Source organism: Crocodylus porosus, unplaced genomic scaffold, assembly GCF_001723895.1.
Source record: "Crocodylus porosus isolate Cpor-Errol unplaced genomic scaffold, CroPor_comp1, whole genome shotgun sequence".
Lineage (NCBI taxonomy): Eukaryota > Metazoa > Chordata > Crocodylia > Crocodylidae > Crocodylus > Crocodylus porosus.
The window spans coordinates 123,174,904-123,202,382 of record NW_017728931.1 but is presented as its reverse complement, the minus strand read 5'-3'; the positions used below and the strand labels follow the sequence as shown (position 1 = coordinate 123,202,382).

The 27,479-nt window shown below is 44.3% G+C and overlaps 1 protein-coding gene across 1 annotated transcript in view; it reads right to left on the bottom strand.

Moving 5' to 3' along the window:
• The window catches only part of RELN (reelin), a 560,682-nt gene that overhangs the window by 470,767 nt on the left and 62,436 nt on the right, over positions 1-27,479 (bottom strand). The window contains exon 2 of the mRNA XM_019543587.1: positions 9,061-9,171. Within this exon, the coding sequence (XP_019399132.1) occupies positions 9,061-9,171 (111 nt within the window). The remainder of the gene's footprint in view (positions 1-9,060; positions 9,172-27,479) is intronic.

Below are 27,479 nucleotides of genomic sequence, written 5' to 3'. Positions count from 1 at the left end.
CCGGTGCTCTTTCCTGCCAAGGCAGGGGGTCGGACTAGATGATCTACCTAGGTCCCTTCCGACTCTAGCTACTATGAAACTATGAAACAGTGTTATTAAACTACTGCGCAGCTAGCATTTCATGTAGACATACCCTGGGTGATTCAGTCTGACTGCTAGGTCAAACACAACCTTTAATTTTCACAAGCTTGGCTCCATCCTGTCAAACTGGACTATCTTGTGCAGTAAGAGACTTTCAGATTCTTCACATATAGGGCTTCTTAACATTATAGAGGGATAATTCTGTAATCCATTCCTTTAACTGCAGAAATTATACTGGACATCCTGGTTTCCTAGTATTTAGCTTTTGGATAAGCTCCCATGCATAACCAGCCTTAAGGAAAATAGTACACTAGGCAAATGTGTATTTTGGTGCCCTCGCTGACTTCAGAAATTTGAAATTAAAGCTGTTGGATCACAAAAAAAATCTAATTTATTTTTAAAGATACAAAAGAATAAATGACACAACATTCAATTCAATGGTATTCAAATAATAAACTATATGTTATAAAAATAACATTATAGTTAATACAAATAAACTAAACATTGAATTAAACATTAAGCTAATAAATAATAATAAAATTTCATCCCCAGTGGTGGTCCTAACTCCTACTACTATCTCTTCCCTTCCCTCTTAAAATTATGATGCTCTAATTGCTTATGTGCATATTTGCTCACTATACTCTTCAGCCTCATAGTTACTTGTCTTCCTACCCTGCCCAGGACGAACCTGGCTAGGCTAAATCAGTTTGTAACCCAGACAGACATCCCAGAAATGCAGGGACATCTCTTGGTTTTTAGCCTGAGCCACTGCTAGAGTAGCCCTCTCAGAGTTGAGGAGAGTGTGGCCAGGCCCCCACAGAATGCTCTTATTATTCCTCCTCACTACAAGCTGCCCAGGAGGGTATATTTATCACCCCTCATTCAGTGTTAATTGGCTGATGGGGTGCACCCAGTGACTAGTGGTGGATGGGCTGTACTCAGCCTGTCAAGATGTGGGCAGTGGGATCCCCCAGGGCTCGGTCCTCGGGCCTGCACTGTTTAACATCTTCATCAGCGACTTGGATGAGGGGGTGGAAAGCATGCGGTCCAAGTTTGCTGATGACACTAAGATGTGGGGCTAGGTGGACACACTTGAAGGGAGAGAGAGGCTGAAAATAGATTTAGACAGACTACAGAAGTGGGCAGATGAGAATAGGATGGGGTTCAACGTAGACAAATACAGGGCGCTGCACTGTGGGAGAAGGAATCCACAGCACACATACAGGCTGGGGAGTTCCCCTCTCAAAAGCACAGAGGCGGAATGGGTTCTTGGAGTCATTATTGACTCCAAGATGAACATGAACCGCCAAAGCCAGAATGAAGCCAGCAAGGCCAGCCATACCTTGTCATGCATCCAAAGTTGCATCTCAACCCAGTCCAGAGAGGTGATACTCCCCCTCTATGTGACTTTGGTCAGGCCACAGTTGGAGTACTGCATCTAGTACTGGGCGCTGCACTTCAAAAGGGATGTGGCCAGCTTGGAGAGAGTTCAGAGGGGGGCCACTCGATTGGTGAGAGGGCAACAGGACAGGCCCTATGAGGAGAGACTGAGGGACCTGAACCTGTTCAGCCTCTGCAAGGGGAGACAGAGGGGGGACCTGGTGGCTGCCTACAAACTCATTAGGGGAGATCAACAGCAAATAGGTACAGCCCTTTTCTCCCCAGCACCACCTGGGATGACAAGGAACAATGGTAATAAGCTGATGGAGACTAGGTTTAGGTTAGAGATCAGAAGACAAATTTTACAGTTAGGGTGGCCAAAACCTGAAACCAACTTCCCAGGGAAGTGGTCCTCGCCCCTACCTTGGGCAAATTCAAGAGGAGGTTGGATGATCACCTGTCTGGGGTCTTGTGAACACAGCATTCATTCCTGCATTTGGCAGGGGGTCAGGCTAGATGATCGTTCAGGTCCCTCCTGACCCTAGCTACTATGAAACTATAAACTCATTAAGAAAACAAAGCCTCTCCCCATTAACTAATGGAGCTCTTCTTAAACAGCTCTTCCAAGGAAGAACATTAAGTTACCTGTTGATGAGCTCCATAAAGCCTCCTTGCCTTTCCTTTCTCACGAACCGTAGACAGCATGTGGTCTGCTAGCTAATGCTGAGGTGTCTGTGTAAGGCAGAGGGGAGCAGGGAATAATCCCTGCTTAGCAGGGAGAAGTCAGGCAGATACACTGTGCTTGCGGGAGTTCCAGCCAGGGAGCAGAGCGGAGGGGTCAGCACTGCTGTAGAACATAGAGCCCCGCCCAGCCCAGAGAGCATGCTGGGATGCTGGGGGTGTCTGGTTTATCTTAAACAAGCAAGGGGGCTGGGACAGACAATGCATAAACCAGTTTGAGCCAAATCAGTTAAGTCTGATACTACGTTCAACCACGTTTATCTCAAAATGGTTTCAGCCATTTTCAAACTGGTTTATGTGCATCTGTTCTGTTACAGGGGTAATGTGTGGGCTAGGGACAGACATTACACAAAACCAGTTTACATGATCAGAAACTGGTTTAAACCTGTCTGGCTATAACCAGACAGGTTTAAACCAGGAATGTCTGTCTCATTATAAAACATGCAATTTATACATGCAATTATATAAAAGTTACAAGACTATAATGGTAATGTTAATAATGTGCATTGTAACAGAAGTTGTTGCATCTTCCCAACATTCTTAGATTACTAAAAAGAGCTGTTTAAGTTTTCCCTGAAAATGTGCCTAAATATGCAAATGTTACTGATATTAGTTGCATTTTGCACCCATGCACTTGTATGCTGTTACACGATTAGCTGGATCAAATATATATTTATATTGCAGGCACTGCTTCCACCCGTGTGTGGAAATATAGCCCCAACTGGTCATGTACAGAAACAAGGGTCATTTCAAGTTACTTAAGAGTGGCGGAGAAATTAACTTTTCCAGCAGGAGAACATCAGGGTAAACGTACAATGGAACAGGTAAAGTTAAAGGTCACAAAACACCCAGTGCCAAAAACTTGAAGATTAAGTCCCTTCTACACAAGCAGGTCAAGGTGTAATGGTATCTAATGTACAATCCACACATGCATGGCAGGTGCAATGACTGTGGGATCACATATTAGATTTTATTGCTTCTTATTGCCAGTGAAGGGAGAGCCCCATCCCAAGCTCCTCCTGCACCAGCAAGAAGCAAGCTCCCCACAGCTGGAAGCCTCCAAAGCCCTGGGGTTTCACATGCTCCATGGCTCTAGGGATTATGGCTGCCTTGATCCCCAGGGTCCCAGGGTTTCATGTACCCACAAGTGCTAGGGATCATGGCGGCATCAGTCTCCAGGGATCAGGGGTTTCATGCTGGGCACAGTGCACCTCTGTGGCTGGGATCCCTGTCAGCTGATGGGGCTCCCAGCCTCAGGGGATACCCTGCTACATCTGCAAAATTAAAGCTTGATAGGAAACAGTTATGAAGTTAGTGCACATTTTCAATGTCTAACTTTATAACGGGTTAGAGCTTATTATTGTGTGAAAAGTACTTTGCATGTATAGTTGCTTTTAAGGTAATGGTGCAATTAACCAGGTAATTGTGCAATATCTGTAATGTATAGAGGGGGCCTTAGCCAGCAATTTCAACACCCTAGGCAAAGATGCTGCCAAGTGCTATACAGCAGGGTAGGAGGCTGGGGGACCAATGCTTAATGCCACACAATGGGGGATGCTATTTTTCTTTGGCTGTCATTTGGGCACCCCTCTAAAGCACCGCTCCACTCGCCTCACCCTAGTTATGCTATCACTAAATATTTGTTTATTCTGATTTGTTCAGCATGATCATGGTTAGCATTGACAGTAGACAACAAACCAAATGTTCTTCTTACAAGACTCTTGAATAAATACTCAGTGTTTGTGTAACGTGCAGTGTAACAGAGAGAAAAGAAACCAAAATAAAGAGGAGAAGGAATAAAACAAAGTCAGGCAAACAGGATCTAACAGTAGGGGTTTTCTTCCAAACCTATAAATCCAGCTTTATAAATTACAATATCTCCATGATGTTTACCTTACTTCTTGCAGAACCTAATTTACATGAAACTACTTCCAAGTGATAAACTACAAAAAATGGTGACTGTAAATTACTTGCACACACTGTCAGTAGGATTTCTGGATTTCACCTGATTTTCTCATCATCTGTGTTTTAATATTGTGTTCAGTGGAAAGATTATCACCATGATAAGAGGGAAAAATGTTCAAGCATTTACTAAAATTATAAGCTTTCCCATGGCCCAAAAATAATCAGAAGGACCTTAGAAAATGTAGGTAACATTTGTTAATCATCGTCACTTTTACAGAGTCCATCTAGTTAGTGTTTGAACTAGAGAACCAGTGACAGAAACAGGGCCTGCTTCCTACCTTCATGAACCTTGTCTTTAGCTTGCCTAACACTTTACATTAGACAAGTCATGCAACCTTTTCCCTGAGAATCACAAGTTCCCTGTTTAGTGCAGACCTTTAAACAATTATCCATGAGAAACCTCCAGCTAAAGGAGTATCTTTCTTTTTTGTCTCAAGAAATTCTGCTGATTCTTTGATAAGCTGTTAAAATCACCTTTTCCTTTCTTTCACTTCCTATGCATATCTGTGTGCACAGGTGTGTTAGCAGCAAAATTTGCATCATCTCCTGATGGACATTTACCTAGCACCTATGAGGCTGCATCTCCTGCTGTAGCTGGGCTTACCCCTACACACTCATCTCTGAATACCCAAGTATGAAGATTTCTGTGTCAGTCTCTTCCCAGCCTGGGTCAAGATGACCATACCTGGTATTACAAGGTGGAAGCTCAATGGCAGCTGCTCTGTCACTGTGGGGGTTAGGGTCACTCCCTCATGTCTTCATAACAAGGCAAAATGCCTTTAGGTGAGCTTAGGTTTATTCAGATTAGAAAGGAGGTGCTTGAGTGGGGATTTCCAATAGGTGCACACTTTCCACTTCATCTGGGCCCACTGATTCGAACACAACCAGCCCTTCCAAGTGCCCCTTCACTAAGCGAGAGCTAACAGTTGGTGGGCTGGTGTCCCCCTGTGTCTATCTTTGATTCAATTGGGAGATCTGTCGTGGTCTGTGTCTAGGAATACAGATACAAAGAACACACTGGAGAGCTCAGCTTTGTCCCCCTCTGTCAACAATTGCCTTAGTTTATCCGGTAGGGGTCCTACGCTACCCTGCATCTTCCTTTTGCTCCCTATATACCTCACAAAGGACTTTTTGTTGTCCTTAATTTTTGTCATCAGCCTAAGTTCTAACTCCTGCTTTGGCCTTCCTAACTGACTCCCTTTAAGTGTGAGCCAGGGAGGTATACTCCTCCTTGGTAGCTACCCACTGTTTCCACAGCCTGCATTCCTCTTTCTTTGCTCTTAATTTTTCCTGGACTTCCCTGTTGAGCCAAAAGGGCTTATTGTCCCCTTTTATGTGGAACGGGATTGTCTCCTTCTGTGCCCATAGTTTCATAGTTGGTAGGGTCGGAAGGGACCTGAGCAGATCATCAAGTCTGACCCCCTGTCACAGGCAGGAAAGGATGCTGGGGTCAAATGACCCCAGCTAGGTGGCTGTCTAGCCTCCTTTTGAAGACCCCCAGGGTAGAAGCCACCACTGCTTCCTAGCCTGAATCTGCTCTGTCAGCTTATGGCCGTTATTCCTTGTTACCCCCGGCAGTGCTCAGGGGAACAGGGACTCTCCCATTCAAGGCCCAGGATCTCCTGGATCGCTCCCTTGAGAAACGACCACCCTCCCTCAGCCCCCAGTTCACCAATGCTCTTGAGGCTTAACACCTCACTAATTAATCTCCTGAGCACATTAAAATTAGCCTTTCTGAAGTCTAGCACTTCAGCCCTGCTGGCTAGTTTACCCACCCTTTGCCAGATACTGAATTCAATCCTTGTACCTGCAGATTCCCCACCAGGTCATCCCCTGTAGCTAACATCAAGTCCAGCAAGTCGGATCATATACCTCCTGTGCTAGGTGGAGGTCCCGAATGCAGGTTAAGAACCTCTGTGAACGGTTAGATTTGTCTGATGGCTCCTCCCAGCAGATGTCAGGGTAGTTTAGGTCACCCGTGACAACCATATCTCTTGACCATACGGCTCTGAGAGGTGTCTGGATAATTCCAGGTCTATCTCATCCTCCTGGTGTGGAGGTCTATAGTAGACCCCCACTACCACGTCCCTTTCTCCCTGACCCCCTTGTATCCTGACCCACAGTACCTCAGTTTGGCCCTCCTCTGATCCCATCCTGATTATAGAGGATGTATATTGTTCTTTAACATAGACAGCAACACCTCTCCTCCTTTTTTTTCTCCACTATCCCTCAATGCCTATTGCCCAATTGTAAGTAGGGTCCCACCAGGTTTCAGTTAGTCCAACCAGTGATCTAGATAGACAGTGGCTCCTCCTACTTAGAGAGGATGTGGGAGAGGGTAAAGACAGCAGAACTAGACTTCCTCTTTAAGTCTTTTCCTCAGACTGAACCAGCAGCCCATCCTTTTTTCTACAAGGGCATCAAACCCACCCTTTCCATGATGCACACATGGCAGGGGTGCATGATGCACACATGGCAGGCTGTGGCAGTCTCAAGGTCTCCAGCGCAGCTTTGTATCTTGGATTCCAGCGGCATGCCCTAGCCCCAAATTTTAAGACCCTCTACAACCTTCATGGGCCATACAACATGGCTCCATGGGCTGGATCCAGCCCTCAGGCCATAGATATCTCTGGTCAGAAGGTACCAGGAGGCAAGGACCCCCTCATATTTGTGGGTTGAGATGAAACAGAGACAGAGCCCTGTCATGATAACTATGGGCCCACAGGATACACCTATGTGCTCAGCACATGACACAAGCAGCTCATCCCTCCTCTAATATCAACCTGACCATTTATGACAGTGCTAAGGTTCAGGGTCAGTACACAGTGGAGGAAAGTTGTTCAAGATGGATATAATATTTTTGCCTTAAAAACAACAAATAACATAAAAGTTACATTAAAGAGAATACCATTTAGGGTTTAATATAAAGCACTTGAAGATCAAACACTGGGATCATGCTTACCTCTGCAACCTTAATTCTGTCCCATTGTATGCATGCATTATAGTACTGTCTTTAATATTATATGGTTACATGCCATTTCTTCCAACAGAACCTCTTGCTTTACTTGTGACAGGTTAGGATGTTATGTCTTATGCTGTGTCAGAACTGACTGTGTTACTAATTTACTACGAGGTTAGACCAGGAATGGGCAATTATTTGGGCCTGTGGGCCACATAGGCAGTTCTTGGGAGCTGTTGCAGGCCAGACAGCACCTCCTCTACCCCCCACAGCAGCCCAGAGCCCATGTGGCCTTAGACTCCTCCCCACTACCACCACAAGTGCCCAGCAGCAGCTAAGTGCAGAGCCTCAGTCCTGCCCCTGGCCCACCCTGCACCCAGTCTGGCCTTGCCCCGGTCAGAGCAGACCAGCTCCAGGAACCCGTGTGCACAGCCCCAACCCTGGCCTACCCCACGCCTGCTGTGGACTGCCTGTCCACACTGAGCAGAGGCAGCAACAGTAGTAGCTGGGTAGAAGCTGCTGGTAGACCTGGGGGAAAAGCAACCCCTCCCTGTCACTGCTGCCAGGCCCTTCTTTGCTGCAGCCACCCAGAGCCTGTGCCTGGGCTGGCCTGTGGCTCCTTTCTACTGCCATCACCCCCACCTCTGGGCCACACAGTGGGGCAGCAGTGGCAGTGGGGAAGAGCCTCAGGGCAGCCTGGGTATAGGCTCTTGGCAACTGCAGCAAGAAGGGCCCAGCAGCAGTAAGCGGGATGGGCCACTTTTCGCCTACACCTAGAAGCAGCTTCTCCCCAGCTCCCGCCACCGCTGCTGCTGCTTAGTGTGGGCAGCGGGTCCACAGCAGGCATGGGATGGGCTGGGGTCATGACCATCCATGTGGATTCTTGTTGGTCTAGAGCAGGTCTGCTCCAGCTGGGGTGAGTCCAGAGCAGGCATGGGATGAGCCAGGGTTGGGGCTGTGCATACAAGTCCCTGCCAGTACTATGGGGCTGAGGTCAGTGGTGGTGGTGGCCAGAAGGAGCTGCCACTGCCTGTGCTGCCTAGAAATGCAGTCCAGCTGCAGAGCTGCTCCAGCCACACTGCAAGCCTGGGGGCGGCAGCACACGCCATGGACTGGACGGTATCTGGGCCAGGCGGGACTGAGGGGCCCGCTGCAGGATGGACAAAGTCCCTCTGTAGGCAGGATCCAGCCCGCAGGCCACATTTTGCCCACCACTAGGTTAGATTATCGATTTGTATAGGATAGTTTGGATAGGGATGTTCCTGCCTCAGTAAGGGGGTTGGACTGAATGACCTACTAAGGTCCCTTCTAGCCCTACTTCTGTGATTCATTCAGTCTGTAAGATGGACACACATGCTTTTCCTGTTGTAGGCAACTGTAAATCTAACTTTTCCTAACTTTGTCTTTCCAGCCTCTGCAACATACATTTGACATGCATGTTTGATTCATGATCTATGTATTTCTGTGTTACACATGTGGTTACAAAACTGTCAGAGAGATTTCATTTCCTCTCTAGAGGGACTAAATTTCTACAAGTAGACTGTATCCAGTAAGGTTTCCTGCACTCTTAACAGTGTCATGTATGTGAGAATCTGGTTTCTTCTTTGCTATGCTTGTAGGTATTGGTCTCTTGTGAAATACATGCAGTTTTGTGTAGAGCTGTGCTTTTGGAGCAGATAATTTCTAGTTACTAGCTATAGGATAGAGTATAACTGGTTTTGCTGATTACTTTACAGTTACTTTAGACCTGATCTAAAGCTCATGGAAGTCATTGACTCCTTTGGATAGTGTCCCAATTCCTTAAAATAATGCATTAAAATAAATTATGCTCTTGTTAACATCCCTTCCCAGCTAAGTGTTTGTTACCTTGGGTTGCAAAATATCTTGAATCAGATCCAATATAATTCTAGATTTATTAATTACATGCAACTTACCAAATCCAAAAGCGCTAGAACCACCAATACTTTGGGAAGCCTGAACACTGGTAGATGTGTAGAGTCCTGTTACCAGTAAGCCATCAAAGAAGGTACTTGTTGAAATGGTGACTGAAAAAGAAAAAAAAAGGAAAATAATGTAATAACTTTCGAACAGTATGCTGGATTCTATACTCAAACTCTACAGACAGGATTCTGACACCCCTCATTACATTGACCGCAAACTTCACTCCAGCAGAAGTAAGTGGAGATTCTCTTAGAGCAGAGTACTTTGGATAAAGAAGGGTAGCAACCTTCTGCTCCAAGACCAAATAATGCATTTCAGTTCTGTGCAAAGGAAGAATCCTGAAATACCTCAAACAAAGAGAATACTTTGGTGACCATAAGTTTGTTTGCAAAACTAATATATGTAAAATCAACTTTGCTCAATGTAATCATCTGTCTGATTTTAGTTTTTACTTTTGTATTTTTTTCAGGGTTTATATATAGAAAAGAGTCTGTATGATTTTTTACTGATAAATTAATCAGAAATAATTTGTCATTAATAATCTGTAGCATGAAGCAGACAAATTGTGCATTACAACACAATTTAAAATTAATATAAAAAGGTTAACCTCCTCTCCATCTGCCTGATGTATTTTCTTACTTAAAAACAAAAACTAAAAACCTTATTCTACTGTAAATTAAATACACTTTTTTTGGGGGGGGGGGGAATCAAATATTATTGTCACTTGAACTGGTCTCTCAAAATCCCATAGTAAGTGGCATAAGTAATAAATCAAGGTTTATAGCATTGCTCTCCATGGATTTCAAATGAGTACTACATGCCAACTGTAATACACATTAAAGTATTAAATGGTTAAGTCATGTGGACATAGGTTATCACAGAACAAATGTATTGAAATAGTTAATTGGATACCATTTTGAAAATACATTTAGACATATTAGGAAAATTATCATTTTCTTAACACTTATTTTTTAACTTAAATACACAAAGACAGATACACAAACACACATACACATGCATTACAAAATCACCAACTTCACAGTTTTTGGAGAATTTATTTTTTAAATAGTTATTCTCAAATGTTTGCTTTGGGGTCTTATCAGATTGTTTATCCATTTATACAGGAAAGTCTGAACAGCACCTGCTTGAGTGGTTCTAACTTGGAAAGACCAGACTTATTATGTAATAGCTTTTCTTCCTGCAATATAAATGCAATGTACATCACATGCTGTCTGTCTGGAAGGACTTCCCTGATCCTACAATACCAGGCAACCCCCTTCACCTTTTTACAGTCTGTTGTTGAATTCCATTTTTCTTGACATTCTGCCAACTACTTGCTCATACAACACAGCTACACTTTTTAAAAAATGGAACAAACATTTTAAAATATTCACAAATAAATACGTAAATAAATAAATAAAACAAGCAACTAAATAACATGATATACGTTAACTCCTTTCTCATTTCCCCTCTCATCCTAACACCTTCCTTTCATGCCCTGCTTACTTGTGTTGTAATCAACATTGTAAGGTCACTTTATTCCAATTTCTGCATACCATTCTGCATGCCTACATATATATATGCATCATCCCACTGTACACACACACACACACACGTTCTCAGGTCCCAGACCTAGAGAGAGATGCAATATGCAAAGTCTCACTGACTTCAGTGGGATGATGCATTTTTTGATGTAACACTAGGGTGGCCATTGGTCCTGTTTTTAAACCCTTTGTCCCCTGTCCATTTCTAAATGAGGAATAGACTGCAAAATGTCCTGTTTTTCAGTTCACTGATGGAAATACATGTCAATCATTTCTCTTTATGACTCCATGGGCTGTGCCTAGAGGTAGGGTGGTGCACAGCCAGGAGGAGGAGCAGGGTTCTGAGCCAGCCAGGGAGGGAGTTGGCCTTTTTTGCTAGCCCCACCACTTGCTGCTGATTGGTCAAGGCGACGAGTGGTTTCCTCTGTCCCCTCACCAAAGGGATGTCCTGTATTCTGCGGATGTCTGTGGCCACCCTATGTAACACACAGACCTTAGAGTGACCATTACAAGCCTTCCTCCTCCTCTTCCTCCTCACTTTGCACCCCCCTCCTTTTTTTTTTAAGATATAGAAATCAACACTGGACTGATTAAAATCTCCTCCCCAAAATGGCTTTGTCACTCTATGCTTTCTTTCGCCCACTAGAAAAATGTGCCGAGGAGAGATTAACTGAAGCACCCATAAAGCACTAGTTCATTTTTCTACCCCATCACCATCTAAGTAAGAACATTTCTAAGACATATATCAATGCAACAAATCTATTCTGGCTGCATCTTCAACAGTCATTCAGTGGTTAAGCTTGGAAACATACAGATCCAAGTGATTTTTTTCTTCTTTTTTTAATATGTTCTTATAAAATGCATGTAGCCAATGACAGAGTTAATGTTTTTTAACTAAAGAAGTAACTTTGTTTGAACTTCTTTTTAACTCAAGGAGTAACATTCAATATATTTACCTCATTGTTGAATAATTTACATTGTAATTACTACCATTTCCAACAGAAGGAAAAACAGGAGATTGACAGTTCTACTTTGCATTTTGGATTTTGTATCATCAGAACACATGCATTGTCAAACAAACAGAAAACAAAGGTGATCAGACTTCTATAAAATATTTTGGGGCAAAACAATGAATGCTTTCTACTTCTGATTTTGACACATTAAAATACAGAGCTTATTCTTTCTTTTGTACTCTTTATGCTGGAAAAAAAACAAATGCATGCTGAAAAATATGCTTGAATGTCATTCTGAAGACAAGAAAAACAGTAGGTGAAAAGCATTGATAGAGTATGGGCACAGGGCCAGTATTATGCTGCCATTTTGCTTCACTGTTGGATAGCACCTTACTCTTTATTGAATAGGATATAATGTAATTTCCTGCTGTGAGCAGGTGACCAATCTCTCTCTGAAAAGGAAGGGATATTTTACAATGTCTGTATTTGATTTTGGACATATTTGTGTGATCACCAATCCCCAGTTTTCATGAACAAGTAATAGGTCAATTTTTATTGTTGAAAAATATCCAACACAGTATGGCTTCCTCATTAAGTCTGCTGGAAACTGAAGAATGCCTTTAGCATATTTTTATAATGGAGCACTAGGTTGTTATTATACATGTGTCATACATTTCTGAATAATTTCAGAGTGAGTTCAGCAAGAAAAAAAACCTGTGACATTATTGGATATCATTTTTAGTATCTTTTCTCCTTATTCAACAGGGAAAACATCAAGTGGTTCATGAAAGCAATATTAACTTTTAAGAAGTATAGTATATCATTAACAAGCATGAAAGAAAAAGCTATGATACTATATAGCTAAACAGGTAGGACCATTGCTTTATATTCAAACTAGGCTTCTTATTATAGACTATATATTCCTTTTCTTGCTCTAGAACAACAGTCAAAAACATTCCTTCTAGATTCAGTTATCTTTGCATACTGGATGGCTCCTAATGCCCTCAGCAGAAAAGATTTGCAGCACTGGGAAGTAGAAACTAAGGTGAAGGCCTATCTGAAGGGAGTGGCCTCAACCTTGCAAGTGGCAGCTCTGTGACCACTGCAATTATGTTTTGAGAGACTGCGTGTGACCTGGTAGGGAAGTCCTTATATTCTCAGCTCCCAAAGCATCTGTCCTTATGATGACCAGGGAGGACTATTCCTCTCAATTCCCTAGCCACATTAGTGAGAAAAACCAAGGACATACTCTTGGGGAGTTGGGATCCACTGGGCTGCTTTTAAAAGCTGTGCTAAAGGCATCAATCCAGCTGAGAAGTGGGATGCCACCACATACTGTCACTGAGAGTACTGGAAGGCTTCCAGAAGCCAGTGGCAGACTGCCCAGTAGGGAATCATCAGTGGCTAGGAGGGGATTCTGATTCGACTGTCTATTTACAGACACATTGCCAGGAAAATGACAGGAATCACATGAGAAAGCCACTGAAATCAGGAAGCTCAAAGGCAAGCATGTCAGATGCCCATATAGTGTGCCCCCAGCCATTCTGAAATAGATTAGCAACAGAAACTGAGAACAGAATACATCTTTTCCTGAAGTTTGATATGGGCACACTAGAAGAAATGCTACAAAAGAATATGATAGGACAATAACGTCCTGCCAAGTTGATAGGCAGATCTGGTAACTTCCCGTATGGAATCTGATTTTCAGTTTCTTATAACTTAGCCAAGCTTAAACTATTCCTGAGAGAACCATGGGATGGGATTGGCAGAAATGTCCCATGCCAGCTACTCACTTCAAGTTGATTTTTTCTAGAAAATTTCAGTCAAAAATGTTTTAGCTTTTTTCAAGAATGAATTGAGTGAAAAATATGTTGCTTTGCTCACCCTAAATTCTATCAGTCTCCCTTCTGAGTATCTTTAGCACCTCTGGATGTTAAACAGGGATTTGGAATTGAGCAGTGTATAGCTTTTGTGTCAAAAAGACACCCTGTGCTGTCCCACAAACTCGGGTAAGTTATAAGCCTATGAAAAATTGTAGTTTAACTTAAGCAACTAAAAATCTCTGAAGATCCCATCTTTGTGTAGCATGCCTGAGATTCCCACAGCTTTCAGTGCTGTCCAGTTAAGTTTGCTGGAACACAATCAATTAAATGTAATTCCACCTAAATATGCAGATTTGTTGAAGCTGGAATTCTTCATGGAGATGTGTCATTCTCAGTGACATTTTAATTTTCTTTGATTCTCTGCTTCCATGGTCCTCTCAGAAAAGGGCACTCCTAGGCATGTCCTACCCACCCACTCCCACTTGCACATACCAAAACCTGAAATATGGCAGTGGGGTGTCCATTAAATCCACTCAAGCACTCCAAAAACAAAGGGCTTGAGAGAGCAGCCATGTGGCACACCTCCAAAGCAGCTTCACTGCTTTATTTCCAGCTCTCTGCAAAGCTGACATCAGCAGCACACCAGCCAAGGCCCAGGCAGGAGAGCAGGAGGAACAAGGAGGCTATAACCGCAGAATAGGGAATGTGTACCCTGTGACAGGTTCAGGACTCACTGCTGCGCTGGCATCCATGTGCCCAGCCTGAGGGTGAGCTGGTCAGCACCATGCGGCTGGAAGGATTGCCACCAGTTGGTCCAGTGCCAGAAGGCTCTGGGCTTAAAGGAAGCCCAAAAGCAGAGCCAGGGGAGATAGAAGAGGGAGCACTGGCAGCAGAGCCAGAGGCTCTCCCCATGGCCAGAAGGCACCCAGCATTTCTGTTTGGGACCAGCACACCTGGAGGGACAGCACATGCCTGTAGCATCACTGGGGCACTTGAACAGCACCTGGATGTGCAACCCATAGCCACAGGGAGCTGATAGCTCTCCCTGGGCCTAAAATCCCCAGCAGAAGTCTGAATCACTGAGACAGCCCCCAGGTACCGCAGCAGATGCCAGCCAGATTGCTGCAGCTGGCAGGTCGAGTGGCCAAAATCCAATACTGCTCCCCAACACCTGTGATGATCCTCCCAGGAGCATGCAGGTCAGCTGGGGCTACGAGAGGGTGGTCCAGTGGGCACTGCCAAAGCCTCCTGAGGGGAGAACCCAGCATGGGACCCTACTAGCACCACACACCCCTGTCGAGCATTCACAGAGCCAGAGCCCTGGCAGGGGACTTGCAGGACTGTAAGCAGTGTGTGGGTGCAGAGGGATGTACCTTGCAGCATTATAGCACTGGGCTGGGTGGAATTCAGTCCAGGAAGCATGCCCAGCAAAGCCACATCCTTGACTTAAGAATCTGTGGGGGAAGGGTGCGCCATGCATCAACATATGCCACACACTGAAGGAAAATGCTTGGCATGGGGCATTGTTGCCCTTCCCACTGCACCATCCCAGCTATTTTAGTTGTCTTATCACTACATTGTAATTTTCACAAATCTACAGGGCTGCAGCCAGACCTCCTGTAGCCATCCTCATCATTGGCCTTCAACACAGGACGAGAAAGCCCTCCTGTGCTCATCACCACATCTGAGCATCCTCAAGGCTGATTCAAAATACCCAAGTGGAAAGGGGTGGGATGCAGAGGAAGAGAAGCCCCACTGAAGATGTGTCAGCAAAGTCACCAAGGCTCCTAGGGGAACCAGTGAACACCACCTCCAGAGGTAAAACCCAACTTAATAACAAGTCGTGGCAAGTGAATAGACCCCAGCGTGACATAGCCAAGGAGGTGGGGTATGACCATCGGCTGATTCAGTGGTCGTGAGCTTGTCACATGTGCACTCTACATGGGCAAAAGAAGGGAGCCCTATGCATGTAGAGGAGTATGGCTCTGTGTGCCCACGCCATACAAAAGGGCTAAGAACAGAACGTGTATCTGTATGGGGCACTGTAATAAACACATAAGGTTTTGAAATGGGCCCCAGCCACTAAAAACTCACAAAAAAATTAGGGCGGGGTGCCTCGAGTCTAAAAAAGAAAAGGATGAAAATCACTATCCTATGATCACTACTGCCCAGAAAGAAAGACAGAGAAAGCAATCTAAAATGGGAACCCAAGAGGGCCTTGAGGGTTTTGTTGTTGTTTTGGGTTTTTTTTAATCATATATCAGAGAACATTCTATTTATTCAATATGATACTACTTCACTTGAGAGGTTCTGCAGCTCTTAATTTGTTTTCAATGTGGAATGAAAGCAAATTTAAAAACATTGAAAGCTGTCACAAAATGGAACTGTCACTCTCCAAGTTGTTCCACTGGCCAGACTGTGCTTGCTTTGTCTACGGTGAACAACTGAGACTTGCAGTATTTTGTCCCAGACTACAAGGCAAAGCAAAACTTCCTCTGCAATGGCTGCTCCTAGATGAACTGAAGCAAGGTGAGCCTTGGCACCGGAACTCATGCAGGGGCCCCTCTCTCCAGCACTCCCAGTGATAGGGCTGCTGGCAGACCGGTATACTGGAAAAAGAAGAGACAAATGCTTGGGCCAAAGGGTGGGTGAAGGAATTAAACTGGGATAAGGACCTTGGTGAAACTGGGAGCCAGCACGGGAGGAATGATAATTGAGGGTGGGGAGATAGATTTGGCAAAGAGCAAGGGGTAAGGAAGAAGAAGTGGGACTTGTGGGAGAACAAGATAGAACAAAAAGCCTGAGGTAGGAGAGGCTGGGACAAGGATTTGAGGAGAGGGTTACTGTGTGAGAGTAAGACTGGATGATGAGCCCAGAGAAAGAGTACAGGATTAGAAGTTAAGGATGATATTTCTTTGTCTGGATAACTGCTGGAGACGGAATTTGGGACTTAGTCTTCTTCTGGGAGGGATAGAAACCTGGTATATTGAGCCCAAATGATAGGTTTCTGGTTTGCTTGAGGTTTTTTTGCTTGTTATTTTTTTTAAGGCTAGGAAATTATGGCTGCTTACAGATGTTAAAAACACAAACAAACACAGTGCTTTACTTTAAACTCGGCACGCTCCTGTGTTGAGCCCAGTGCAAAACCAAAAGAAGGATCACGTTAGTTGGACCTGGCTCACCCAATGTCTATGTAGATCAGGCACTTTAGTGTGGCTTTTTTGGTGCTTGTCCCTCAGAGCTGATTCAATCAGCTATGAGAGACTAGCACCAAAAAGCCCCACTAAAGCATGCAATCTATACAGATTCTGTGGAACTGGATCAAACTGCTGCTTCTAGTAAGGTGCAGGATTTTTATTAACATGTAAAGGCAGCTTACTATGTTTAAAGAACAATATAAAAATGTGGCAGTGGTGAGCATTTAGGAGTTAGAAAATGCCAAAATGAAGGTTTCCTGTCCAATTTTTTTCAGATTTCTTGTACGTATACATTGTGATAAGGTGTTTTATTACTGTTTTTCCAAAGGATTGTAGTGCATTAGTATGCATTTCAAGAGTCTTGCAATCTAACTGTCCATGGAAAATACCCACTAATGCTCATGTCCTGCACAGTGGTTTTCAATTCCACATGTTGCAAACTTCACCTAAAACAAATACATGCATATAGGCGTGATCTTGCCAGGTGCTGGTGGTCCCCCTATTACCAAGACCTGACACTTAACCTGCTGAGAAAACTGCTAGAGCTTTCTATGATTGGGCTTTATAAGAGTAGTTTTCAGAGGTAATTTGGTGCCTCCAAAAAAACCTTCAAGTGATGCTGGTAGCTGTCACCTCTCAAAAGGAAGTCAGGTCAATAGGAAATGCCACAAAAAAAGCAGATGCCTAAAATGAGCCTATATCTGGGAACAGCCGCAGCACTCAAGAGACAAACCAGATTTTTAAACTTTATTTTACTTATTGGCATCTCAAGGACTTTATTGCTGCAGTTGGGAGTTCACTTCATTAATATTTCCAGTGCAATTTGATGAAGTAAACAGATAAGATGTGTCCTTAATTCTTCTTTAGAAGAATTCTTCACATTCTAAATGTAGATGTATATTGGGTAGCATTCAAAAATGCTGCTGAGTCAATTAATCTGACCATAAAGGCAGAAAAACAGCTAGGAAGAAGCCAGAGATGACTCTGACTATGACAATTATTTTAGGAGGCAGCCAGCGCTATCAGCCCTCACTTGAAGTATGTTGATTTTCTGCAATTGGTAAGCAGGAATCACTCGCCCCTGGAACTCATTTCAGAGTAGAAAAATTTATGGAGTAATCAAGGCAAATTATAATTTGATCAGCTCTATGCAACATTTTACTGGACCAATCCCTTACCAGGTCTGCTCCTTGTGGCCAAGATTATAATTTAGAGAATGTACTATAGCTATGATGGTCACAGCTTACTTTTTAATTGTCTCTCATTTCAAGGCAGAACAAAGCTACTGCAATCATTTGATTATTTCTCCTTCTACATCAGCTCATTTCCAGCATGCTGAAAGCTTTGCCTGATCTCCATCCCTGTCCATTCATTCCCTTTTATTCCACCCAAAAGAGAAGTAGCAACCTTCTATTATACCACTGTCCCACTCCTCCCTTAGTAGCTCCTATCCCCTTTCCCACCCTTTTCAGACCCTACCCTATTCCACCCACTTCAAGTGCAGACAGAAGTGCAGCTCCCCATTGTAACTGAAAATGCTTGGCAGGAAACGCTCTAAGTTACAATGATCCCCTGGACCAAACAGAAGTTCACTATTGATTCCAGGGGGGAAGACAGTGTTGTCTGTGCATCTGCATCTAGTTTCTCCTAGCAAAAGACCCTCCTTCCTGCCAGTTCCCTGCCAGTCCAAGCTGTTTTCAGAATGAGAGGGGGGGGAAGGCAGCAAACAAAGTTTATTCTATGGGTTCTCCAGTTGCTGCTGGAGGGTGGGATGGCTGAATTGCCCCACCCTCCAGCAGGGCCTGGAAAAACCCAGACCAAACTCCCTCCACTCCCTTTCCCCCCTCACACTCTGAAAACAGTGACGTACTGGCAGGCAGCACAGACACAAGGGCCTTCAACACAGGACGAGAAGACACTCTGTTTAGAAACATCTTCAATGAGGGTTCAGATTTTCACCCAATAAGCTGTTTTTTAAGTAGTCTGCAGCTGTGTACTTGTGTTTAGTTATGACTATAAACTACTTTCTGTTGCCAGATCGAGTGAAAATTGTCACTTCTATCTATACCCTTCATGGCCTATCTGTTCCTGAACTCTGCCTTTGGAAAGTGGTATACTTGTTGTCCCCAGGCTTCAGACCAGGTAACATAGTGGCCTCCACAAGGTTAGTGACACTTGGCAGTTCTATAGTGTAATAACTCATGTTAAGGAGACAGATGCACGTCTGCAGAACAAGGTTAAGTTTCACTAACGAGGCTGAACTATACAAAGGTTTTTCTGAATTCACCGCTCATCTGGTATAATATAGGCCAGTCTGACAGAATTAATTCACAGATCACGGAGTCATTTGAAAGGACTTTTTATTAGAGAAAAGGGACATGTCCAGATGAGCATGGATGTGCTGTATGCAGGGCTCCAGATCTGTTTGCAATGCTGCACACTACGCATGCCACACGTGCAGGCATTCTCCGCACTGCTAATTGGCAGCACAGGGGAGTTTTCTGACATTGGGAGATCCCAGAGTCAAAAACCCCCACACCTTAAAAAAGCTAGAAAGTGTACATGGCAGCAGTGTGTGCTGCCAGAAACCAGAACCTGGTCAGCTGGAGCCATGGACTGGCTGCTGCCCAGGCTCTATGCTGCAGATTGCTGCAGGTGCAGCCCCCAGAGGCCCTCAGGACCCCAGGTAAGGCTGTTGGGGCCAGCGCAGGTACTGGCTCCAGTCTCCCCTACCCCACCCGGGGCAACAGGCTGCAACCCAGAGCATGAGTGCACAGGCCTTTCCCAGGAACAAGCAGCAGCGGCACATATTGCATCACTGCTGTATGTCCCTGGGGAAATGCATGTTCCTGCTCCTGGGGGAGCGCCCAAAGATATAAAAAATGAAACATGAGTGGATTCAAGTATGAAGTAATCAAGGCTATACTTAATCCTTATATACTGTTTATACAAACTGCATAGATCTCAATGCCCAACTTGTACATTCATATACCATGGAATAAATAGGAACTATGCTTATGACAAATAGGATCACTTCAAACTGAAATCTCTTGCAAAAAATAGGACATTTCTGCATCAGAACTAGAGTAACTATCTTTCAGACTGTTCAAGGTTCAAGGTCAAAACCAGCACGTTACTAAATTGCAATATCGCATCACGTAGCATGTGCTTCAGTGATATTCCCCATCATATTAGGGGTTTGACTTAATATACCACAATTGCAGAAGAAACGCTCAAAAAAAACACATTCAAAGAGAGAACAATCTTAAGTATTAATATAATTTGTTCCTTTCTGCAGATCTCACCTCATCTCTGTTCTTGTAGATAGAAACCCTAAAAGTCTGAGTGATACAGATAATATTTCCAATAATTCTTCTTTTCTTTCCTTACTCAACAAGAATGTCAAAGGAAGGGTATGTACCAGTAAATATTTTTTGCTGGGTACAAGTTATGCAATTTAGTAGGATATCCTAGTGCGTGTAAATTCTCTACATATGTCAGAAAAAACAAGTATTAAAAGATTAAAAATTATAGTGAACAAGCTACAATGTATGTGAGCCCTTCCTCTGACTTCAATGGGCTTTGGACCAGGACTTGTTGTTCTGTCCTGGAAGTGTGAACCATATTCTCTTTTAGTTTAAATGATACAGCACATGAAGTTCCAAGTAGCACCTGTGACGCACAATATCTATGGATCTCTGATAGAAGGTTCCAAGCAATCCAACAGAATGTAATGCCACAGACAGTACAGCAAACTATGCCTCCAGGACTGTCCAGATAGTAAGAAACGACTGCAACAGAAACCTATCCCACCTGCCAACTGAGAAAGTGGCTGTTTCCGCAAGTCTAAAATTTGTTCAAAGGGAATGAGCAGTCATACTCAAAGAATTAAAAGTTGACAGCATGACAGGTATACACCTTTCACAGTAGGAGAGGAGAGGGAGGTATGGCTGGGACCAGTTAGAGAATGTATATGCTGCCTAGGCATAAATGCCCAATGTAGATTATATATAAAAGCAGAACAGCATATGCAGAGATAAAAAATGACAGGAGACTCATCAGCCTCATAAAATTCTAATCTGACCCCGAGAAAGAGTTGGAGGAGACCTGCTCACTTTTAATTACAAGATTACTGTCATATCATTCCAGTTTCTGGCAGGTGAATTATCCGGATGATACTCAAGCAAGAATTGCGATTAAGAAACTGAAGGTGCATTTTGCATGATATGGTATACCTGATACACTATGCACAGAAAGTAGTCCACAGTACAGATATCAAAAATTCAACAAAAAACATGAATTTGAAGGGGTGTGTCCAGATGAGCGTGCATGTGCAGTGTGCGTCTCCCAAAAGCTGTTTGGGGCACTGCAAATAGCATGCAGCTAATTTGCAACATGGCACAAAAGTCTGACACTGGGAAATTCCAGTGTCAAAAAAAGCTGTGGAAAAAAAAAAAAAGTGGCGTGGCACATACAGCAGCAGTGTGCACCACCAGAACTGGAGCCTGGCTGTCCAGAGCCATGGTCTGGCATCCGGCCAAGCTCTGTGTGGCTAGATTGGCACTGCTGCTGTCTCAGGAGGCCCCCAGGATCCCAGGTAATGCTGCTAGGGCCAGCCTCCTCTACTCCACTCAGGACAAGCTGCCCCATACCCAACCCCACAAGCTGGGATGTGCACAGCAGGAAAAAGCAGTGGCACAAATTTCTGCCACTGCTATTTTTGCCATGGTATATGAATTCCCCTGCATGTGGGGATGCACCCAAGCTGTTTTCCCCATAGGAACAGGAAGGCAGTCATCAATAAAGACAGCCAAGAAACTAATGACAAAGGCAAATGGACAGGAAGGGTCTGATCTGGCACTACAACCTCCCAGGAAGTAAACAATAGCCCAGCACAGGGACTTCTGAGCTAAAGAACCAAAAATATGCTTGCAAGGGGAGAGAATCTGATGTAGCCCTGGAGAGGAACAACAGGGAGTAAAGAGAAGTAGTTAAGGAAATGCCAAGCTTAGTAGAAAGGAGTCAACTGTTCCTTCAACTGCTCCCGGGTGCTGCATCTACATGTTCAGTCAGGAGAGCAGTAATTTGAACCAGGGTGGAGCAGCCACTGCCTCACAGGGGACATGGGGGGTCAGGCCTGGCCTCCAGGTGGCTGAGTCAGGTGGTAGAGAGGCTGGCAGGAGCCAGGGGCCTGGTCCCTGGCTGGGTGAGCTGACCAGGCAAAATTTGCATCCAGTGGCCACCATGTATACATGCGTCTGATTGCACTTAATGATTCCACTATAATGTTAAAATTATGATGGAGTTAATTAGTTTTCTGTGCCCTAATATTGGTGCATGTGTAGACTCTAATGCTTTACTGTGAAGCTAATCAGTCAACTGCACAGTAAAGTGCACATATAGATACATCCCCTCTCACACAGTTACCATCACTCCAATGCAGCTCAGAAAAAACAAAACCAGGAACTGACTCCTCAACCAACTGCCAAGGCCCAGTCTTCTAAACCGGCGCCAGTTTTCTGAATCTCCCACTTAGATGGCAAACCCAATACTTAAGTTTAGTTAAACACTGCTACATCAGGCTCACCAGTCATAATTTATCAAATGATAAGAACTGTCACAGGCTCATCAAAGCCATCAAAACCTGCATGGTTACCAGTCTTAACCAACATCCATTCACTGAACATCAGAATTCAGTCAACAAAGTTTTCACAAACTAATACTGCTCTTCCTGCTATTCAAGGACATAAGGTATCTAACTCTGCTACCAACTGTTCAATGTAGGTATTATCTGAACAATTCTCCATCCTGCTCAACAATTCTCCATTCTGCTCAAAACATCACCAGCTCATTGAGGCAAAAAAATGGGACTACCAGGCACTCCCATATCACCAAACTGGTGGAATAGTTACTTGTCTTTGGGCTGTCACATACACATTCCATAGCACTAGCTTACTAGGTTCAACTGTCATGAGGTCTGTTGTTCCAAGGCCAGTAATGTGTGGGTCATCCAGGACAACCCACGTGGGGCTTGTGAAAGATGTGCACACATGCTGGATGCCTGCACATTTTGTGTTGGACTCCCTAGAAAGCTCTCAAGCTGAACATTGTTGACTTGGAGGCTGACAAATGGCTGAAGAACAATTAGCCTTTTTCCCTTTTGTTCTAAATTTTACCTCACTTATTTTGCCCACACACAATCACTATAAAAATTAAAAAACAGGATGACAGTAAAGATCAAGACCCTACAATTCCTGCTTTTCAACAAGTGTGTTTGTACATAAAAGACAAAGCAACAACACTTTTTCAAGCGAAGGATGTAGCAACATGCAGGCAACATCTTGGAAGGAAGAACACAGGTTGCAAAAGGCAGAGGTTTTGACAAGACACCACAAAGTCAGTCTGTTTGCACATGGTTTTTACACTGGCTACAACTGTAAATAATTTTCTGATAAAAAAAGTTTAGCATTAGAGACCTAGAGCTCTTTATTATGTCCTAATGCACAGTACACAAAGCAAGTACCTCACCATGTGCTTTATGTGGCCAGACACAAGGGAGAGTTCCAGCATTCTACCAGTCTTGAGTGACTGGTTCAAAAAGGGTGCAGAGGAGAAGAATAAGACCCATGAGCGACAAATTGCTATGTCAGTGAATGGGTCTGGAGAGAGGAAAAATGAGATCCTCCTTGTAACAAATGTCTTCATGTGGAATCAAACCATGTTCCTACTTCAGGTCTCTTCCTTAGGGGTCTCAAAAATTGCCCCTCAGACTCCAATGCAAGTAAATAATAACCATTGGCAGCAGAAGCGGGGGGAGCTAATGGGGCTTAGTCCCCCCTCCCCCCAACACAGGGCAGCGGTAGGGCCGCAACGCAGCCCGGCTGCGGGCTCCCGGTGGCTGAAGCAGGGGAAGGGAGAAGAGTGGGCGCAGCAGTGAGGGAGGGAGGGAGTGGGGCTGGGCCTGGGCCTGGGCTATACAAGGGGCAGGCACTGCACAGCTGATGGGGGGGGACTGAGTCGCAAGCGTCTTGTCCATGGTGTGCTGCTGCTGCTATGCGCAGAAGGGATGGGGGCAGGAGAGGAAGGGGTATGTAGTAGAAGTGCTCATGCTCAGGGCTGTTTCATGCCTGACTCTGCCCTTCCCTCTGCCCCAGCACAGGCAGTATCTCTGCTGCTAAAACTCCTGCTGCAGTGGGTGAAGCACTTACGTGCTGCCCACACCTCTCAGGAATGCAGCTGTTTTCCTGCCCCTGCACAGTAGCCGTTCCCAGAGCAGAGCCATGCAGGCAGTCTCTGCCTCATCTCTTCTCTCCCGAAGAGGGAAGCTGTAGGGTGAGGTAGTTGATGCACGTGAAGGAAAAGGTAGGGAGGGATAACAAGTTTGTGGGTCTGTACAAGGAACAAACCCCCGGCCATGGTGTTATTAGTACCACACTACAACCAACAGAGCCAACCAGCCACCTACCAAACCCCAATGAGTTGAACACTAATTGAGACATAAACAGCACCTGCCTCCAGGTCCAGCAGCCCAAACCCACTGTCAGTGCAAAGGCAGGCAGAGCGAGCAGCCTGCTCAGCCACAGGGAAGCCCTGCGTGTGGGGCTGGGGCCAGGCATACAGAGCTGGGCAGGTGGGAGGGCAGACTTGGCTACTGCCTTGGCTCTGCCCAGCTCCTGCCAGTGGGACATGGGGGAAGCGGAGGAGCCGGGTCTGCAGTGCTGCCGGCCCCAGCACCAGGGCAAGGGGCTGCTTCTCCACTCTGCCCCGATGGCCCTCGCGGCTCAGTCCGGCGCCCTGCCCCACCCTCACTCCATCCCCTCCCCTCCCCCTTCCTCCACACACTTACCTGCTGGGGGCGCACGTCTGCATGCACACACATGCTCAGCCCCCCCAATTTCTTTTTTCTTCCTCTGCCTGACTTTAAAACTTCTCAGAGATTTCTAGCTCTAGATGTCTCCACTTCCCAGGGTATGTCTGCACAGCAAATGAAGGTGTGATATTAATTCCCCCCACCCCACCATACTGGCTTTAAACTAGCTAGAACAGGTAACGGCAACAGTGAAGCTGGTGGCATGGATTTTAGCACAGGCTTTCAAATGAAGGATATATCCAGTACACAACAGGCTTCCATAGACCACACTGCAGTCTGTGTCACCACAACTTCCTTCCTCTTTATCCATGCTAGATAGGTTGTCATTGTGTACAATCACACCTTCATTTGGTGTATAAGAATACACCCTGTTCCACTGGTATCGGGCCTTCAGCTCCTCCTCAGCTCTCCAGAGCCCTCTGAGCATGGGAATGCTCCGAAGACCCTCTTTGGGCTTCTCTGGAGCAGCCTCCCCTAAGTCTTTCCTAGCCTCTCTACTCCCATCTTCTCTACAAAGATATGCATCCTTAAAAAGGAAGCCTTGCTTTTGTGGTACTGTCACATGATATCTGATCAAGTACTGGCCCAGAAACAAGCCCAAAACCACTAACAGGACTACCTTACAAGTTATAACTAGGGCCAAGTCCAAATCTCTTTAAATGGTCAAAGTGTTGTATCACACTTACTATATGCATTTGTTGTGAACAAGGGAAGAACAGGCACAAGTCAAACTGTCGTCAGGCTTTCGGGCTCTATTTAATGCTTGGCAAGATACTCAAATACTATAGTGAAAAACCCTGTATAAACATCCAGAGATGAATTTGAGATACGTGAGTATTCAGAGTAAAAATGATGACAACAGTATTTATAGCTAAAGTGGTATGTGTGTGCCTTGTTATAAGGATCCAGAAATCCAATACATTGTTGCAGCCAGAACCACATTTGTAAACAGGTTATTTAAAAACAAAGAGTGGTACATACTCTAATAGCAAACAAATCCTTACTGCGTATAGAAATATTTTGCTTTCAGGAGAAACCAAAACCTAGGAACCAGTTATTATGCAACAATTTCAAATATGAATTCTAGACAAATACCTAAGGACAGTGTGAATCACGGCCCTCTAATTCACCCAACAAAAATAAAAGCAACAAACAGAAGTCTTAGTCATACTGAGTTTGAGTTTTCCCTCAGGTTGATGAAGAAAGGGCAATGGAAAAAATATTACAGCACTAAGACCAATATAGTCCAGACTGAAGGCAGACACAGATTTTAAAGACTTATGACTGATGGTTTTCCATCAGTCCATCCATCCACGGCATGGCTTTCCAAATAAAACTACACAGCACGACCTTCACTACGGAATGTCAATCAGCTACTCTAAACTTGGATTGTTTGTGCATTGTAAAGTCTCGTCATCTGTAACTCAGACTGTTAATCTTGTCAGACTACCTTCCTACCTTGATGACTACCAATATTTCATGGAAAGTAGGAGAGAACAAAAGAAACACATTTTCAGAGTTAAGATTTCAGAATTTTAGCCTCTCATTATGCAGTAAAATTAGGCCTGACATTTCAGGGGGTTGCCTCACTGTCTAAGCCACATATAAACAGACTTGTTTAACAATCAGAAAACCGCCTGACGTGTAGGATGGGCATTAACCCTTTTCACCATTCCATCTAAAACAGTCAGTGCTGAGTTTTTGGCAGCCCTAAAACATACTAGTCCTGCCAATTCCATGGCTGTTATTAGAGAGGAGGCACTCTAAGTAGCAAAGTAATGGCCCTTAATGAGGTGTGAAAAGCTGAGCACAGGCTGTTCCACACACATTTAGCAGCCATGCTTAAATTGGCCTTCAATATTGAGATCTATAGAATTTGGAGAATGGATCCAGCCATTTGCACAAGTTAATGGCTTCCCATCTTCCTGAAAGGTGTCATAAATGGTACATCCTGTATTGGCTTCAGTGTTTTTTCACCTTGTACTAGATGTTTGTCTTTATAGCTTTTCAACATCATTTGTTACACAGGTAATAAACAGAAGACATGCAAATGGCTTAGAGCACCATGAAAATGAACAGCAGATTTGTGGCAGTATGTCAAGAACCTGACCTGCAAAGATAGTGAGGCAACATGATTCTGATCAGTGAAGCAGACTCGCCTACCAATCTTGTGAAAGATCTAGTTGCAGACACACTAGTCATTACAGCATCTTTCTTCTAAACCTATTGGCATACAAGAGGAAGATCAGCTGTCTGGAAAAACATTTTTCGGAAAATGTCTGGCTCAGGGTGAAATTTGCATTCAGGTTCTTCCTTACCTCAATATTCTAGTAATACATTTTCAGCTCCAAATGTATTTTGATTTATATTTACTTGTTCTTGAAAAGTGAATAACTTCCTTGTCTGACAATCTTTTTATATCATCCCCTCTTTAAGTTTCTTCATAGAATCATCCTTTGTTGTCACTGTTTAAAAAGGCCCTACCTGACTCTTCTCTGGTGTACATCTGTGACCAGAAGTAACACTTTCAAAACTGCCTCAGTTATGTATGCAAGAAGATGGTGGTATCTTTTACTGGACCAGCTATATAGTTAGGAGAGATGTTAGACAAGCTTTGGTGCATAAAGTGCCCTTCCTCAGGTCTGGCTCAGATCACTTCAAGCATTCTTTACGGCTAGGGACAGACATTCAAAAAGCTACAGTCTGAATTTCATAGATTTCATAGATTTCTAGGGTCGGAAGGGACCTATTAGATCATCAAGTCTGACCCTCTGCTCTGGGCAGGAAAGAGCACTGGGGTCAAGTAACCTCATCCAGGTACTTGTCTAATTTCCTTTTGAACACCTCCAAGGCAGGGGAAAGCATCATGTCCCTTGGAAGCCCATTCCATATTTTGGCAACCCTCACCGTAAAGAATTTCTTACCTACGTCCAATCTAAAACTACACTCCTTCACTTTATAGCCACTGTTTCTAGTAACCCTGAAGGGCACCCTGGTAAACAGAGTATCCCCTATTCCCTGCTGA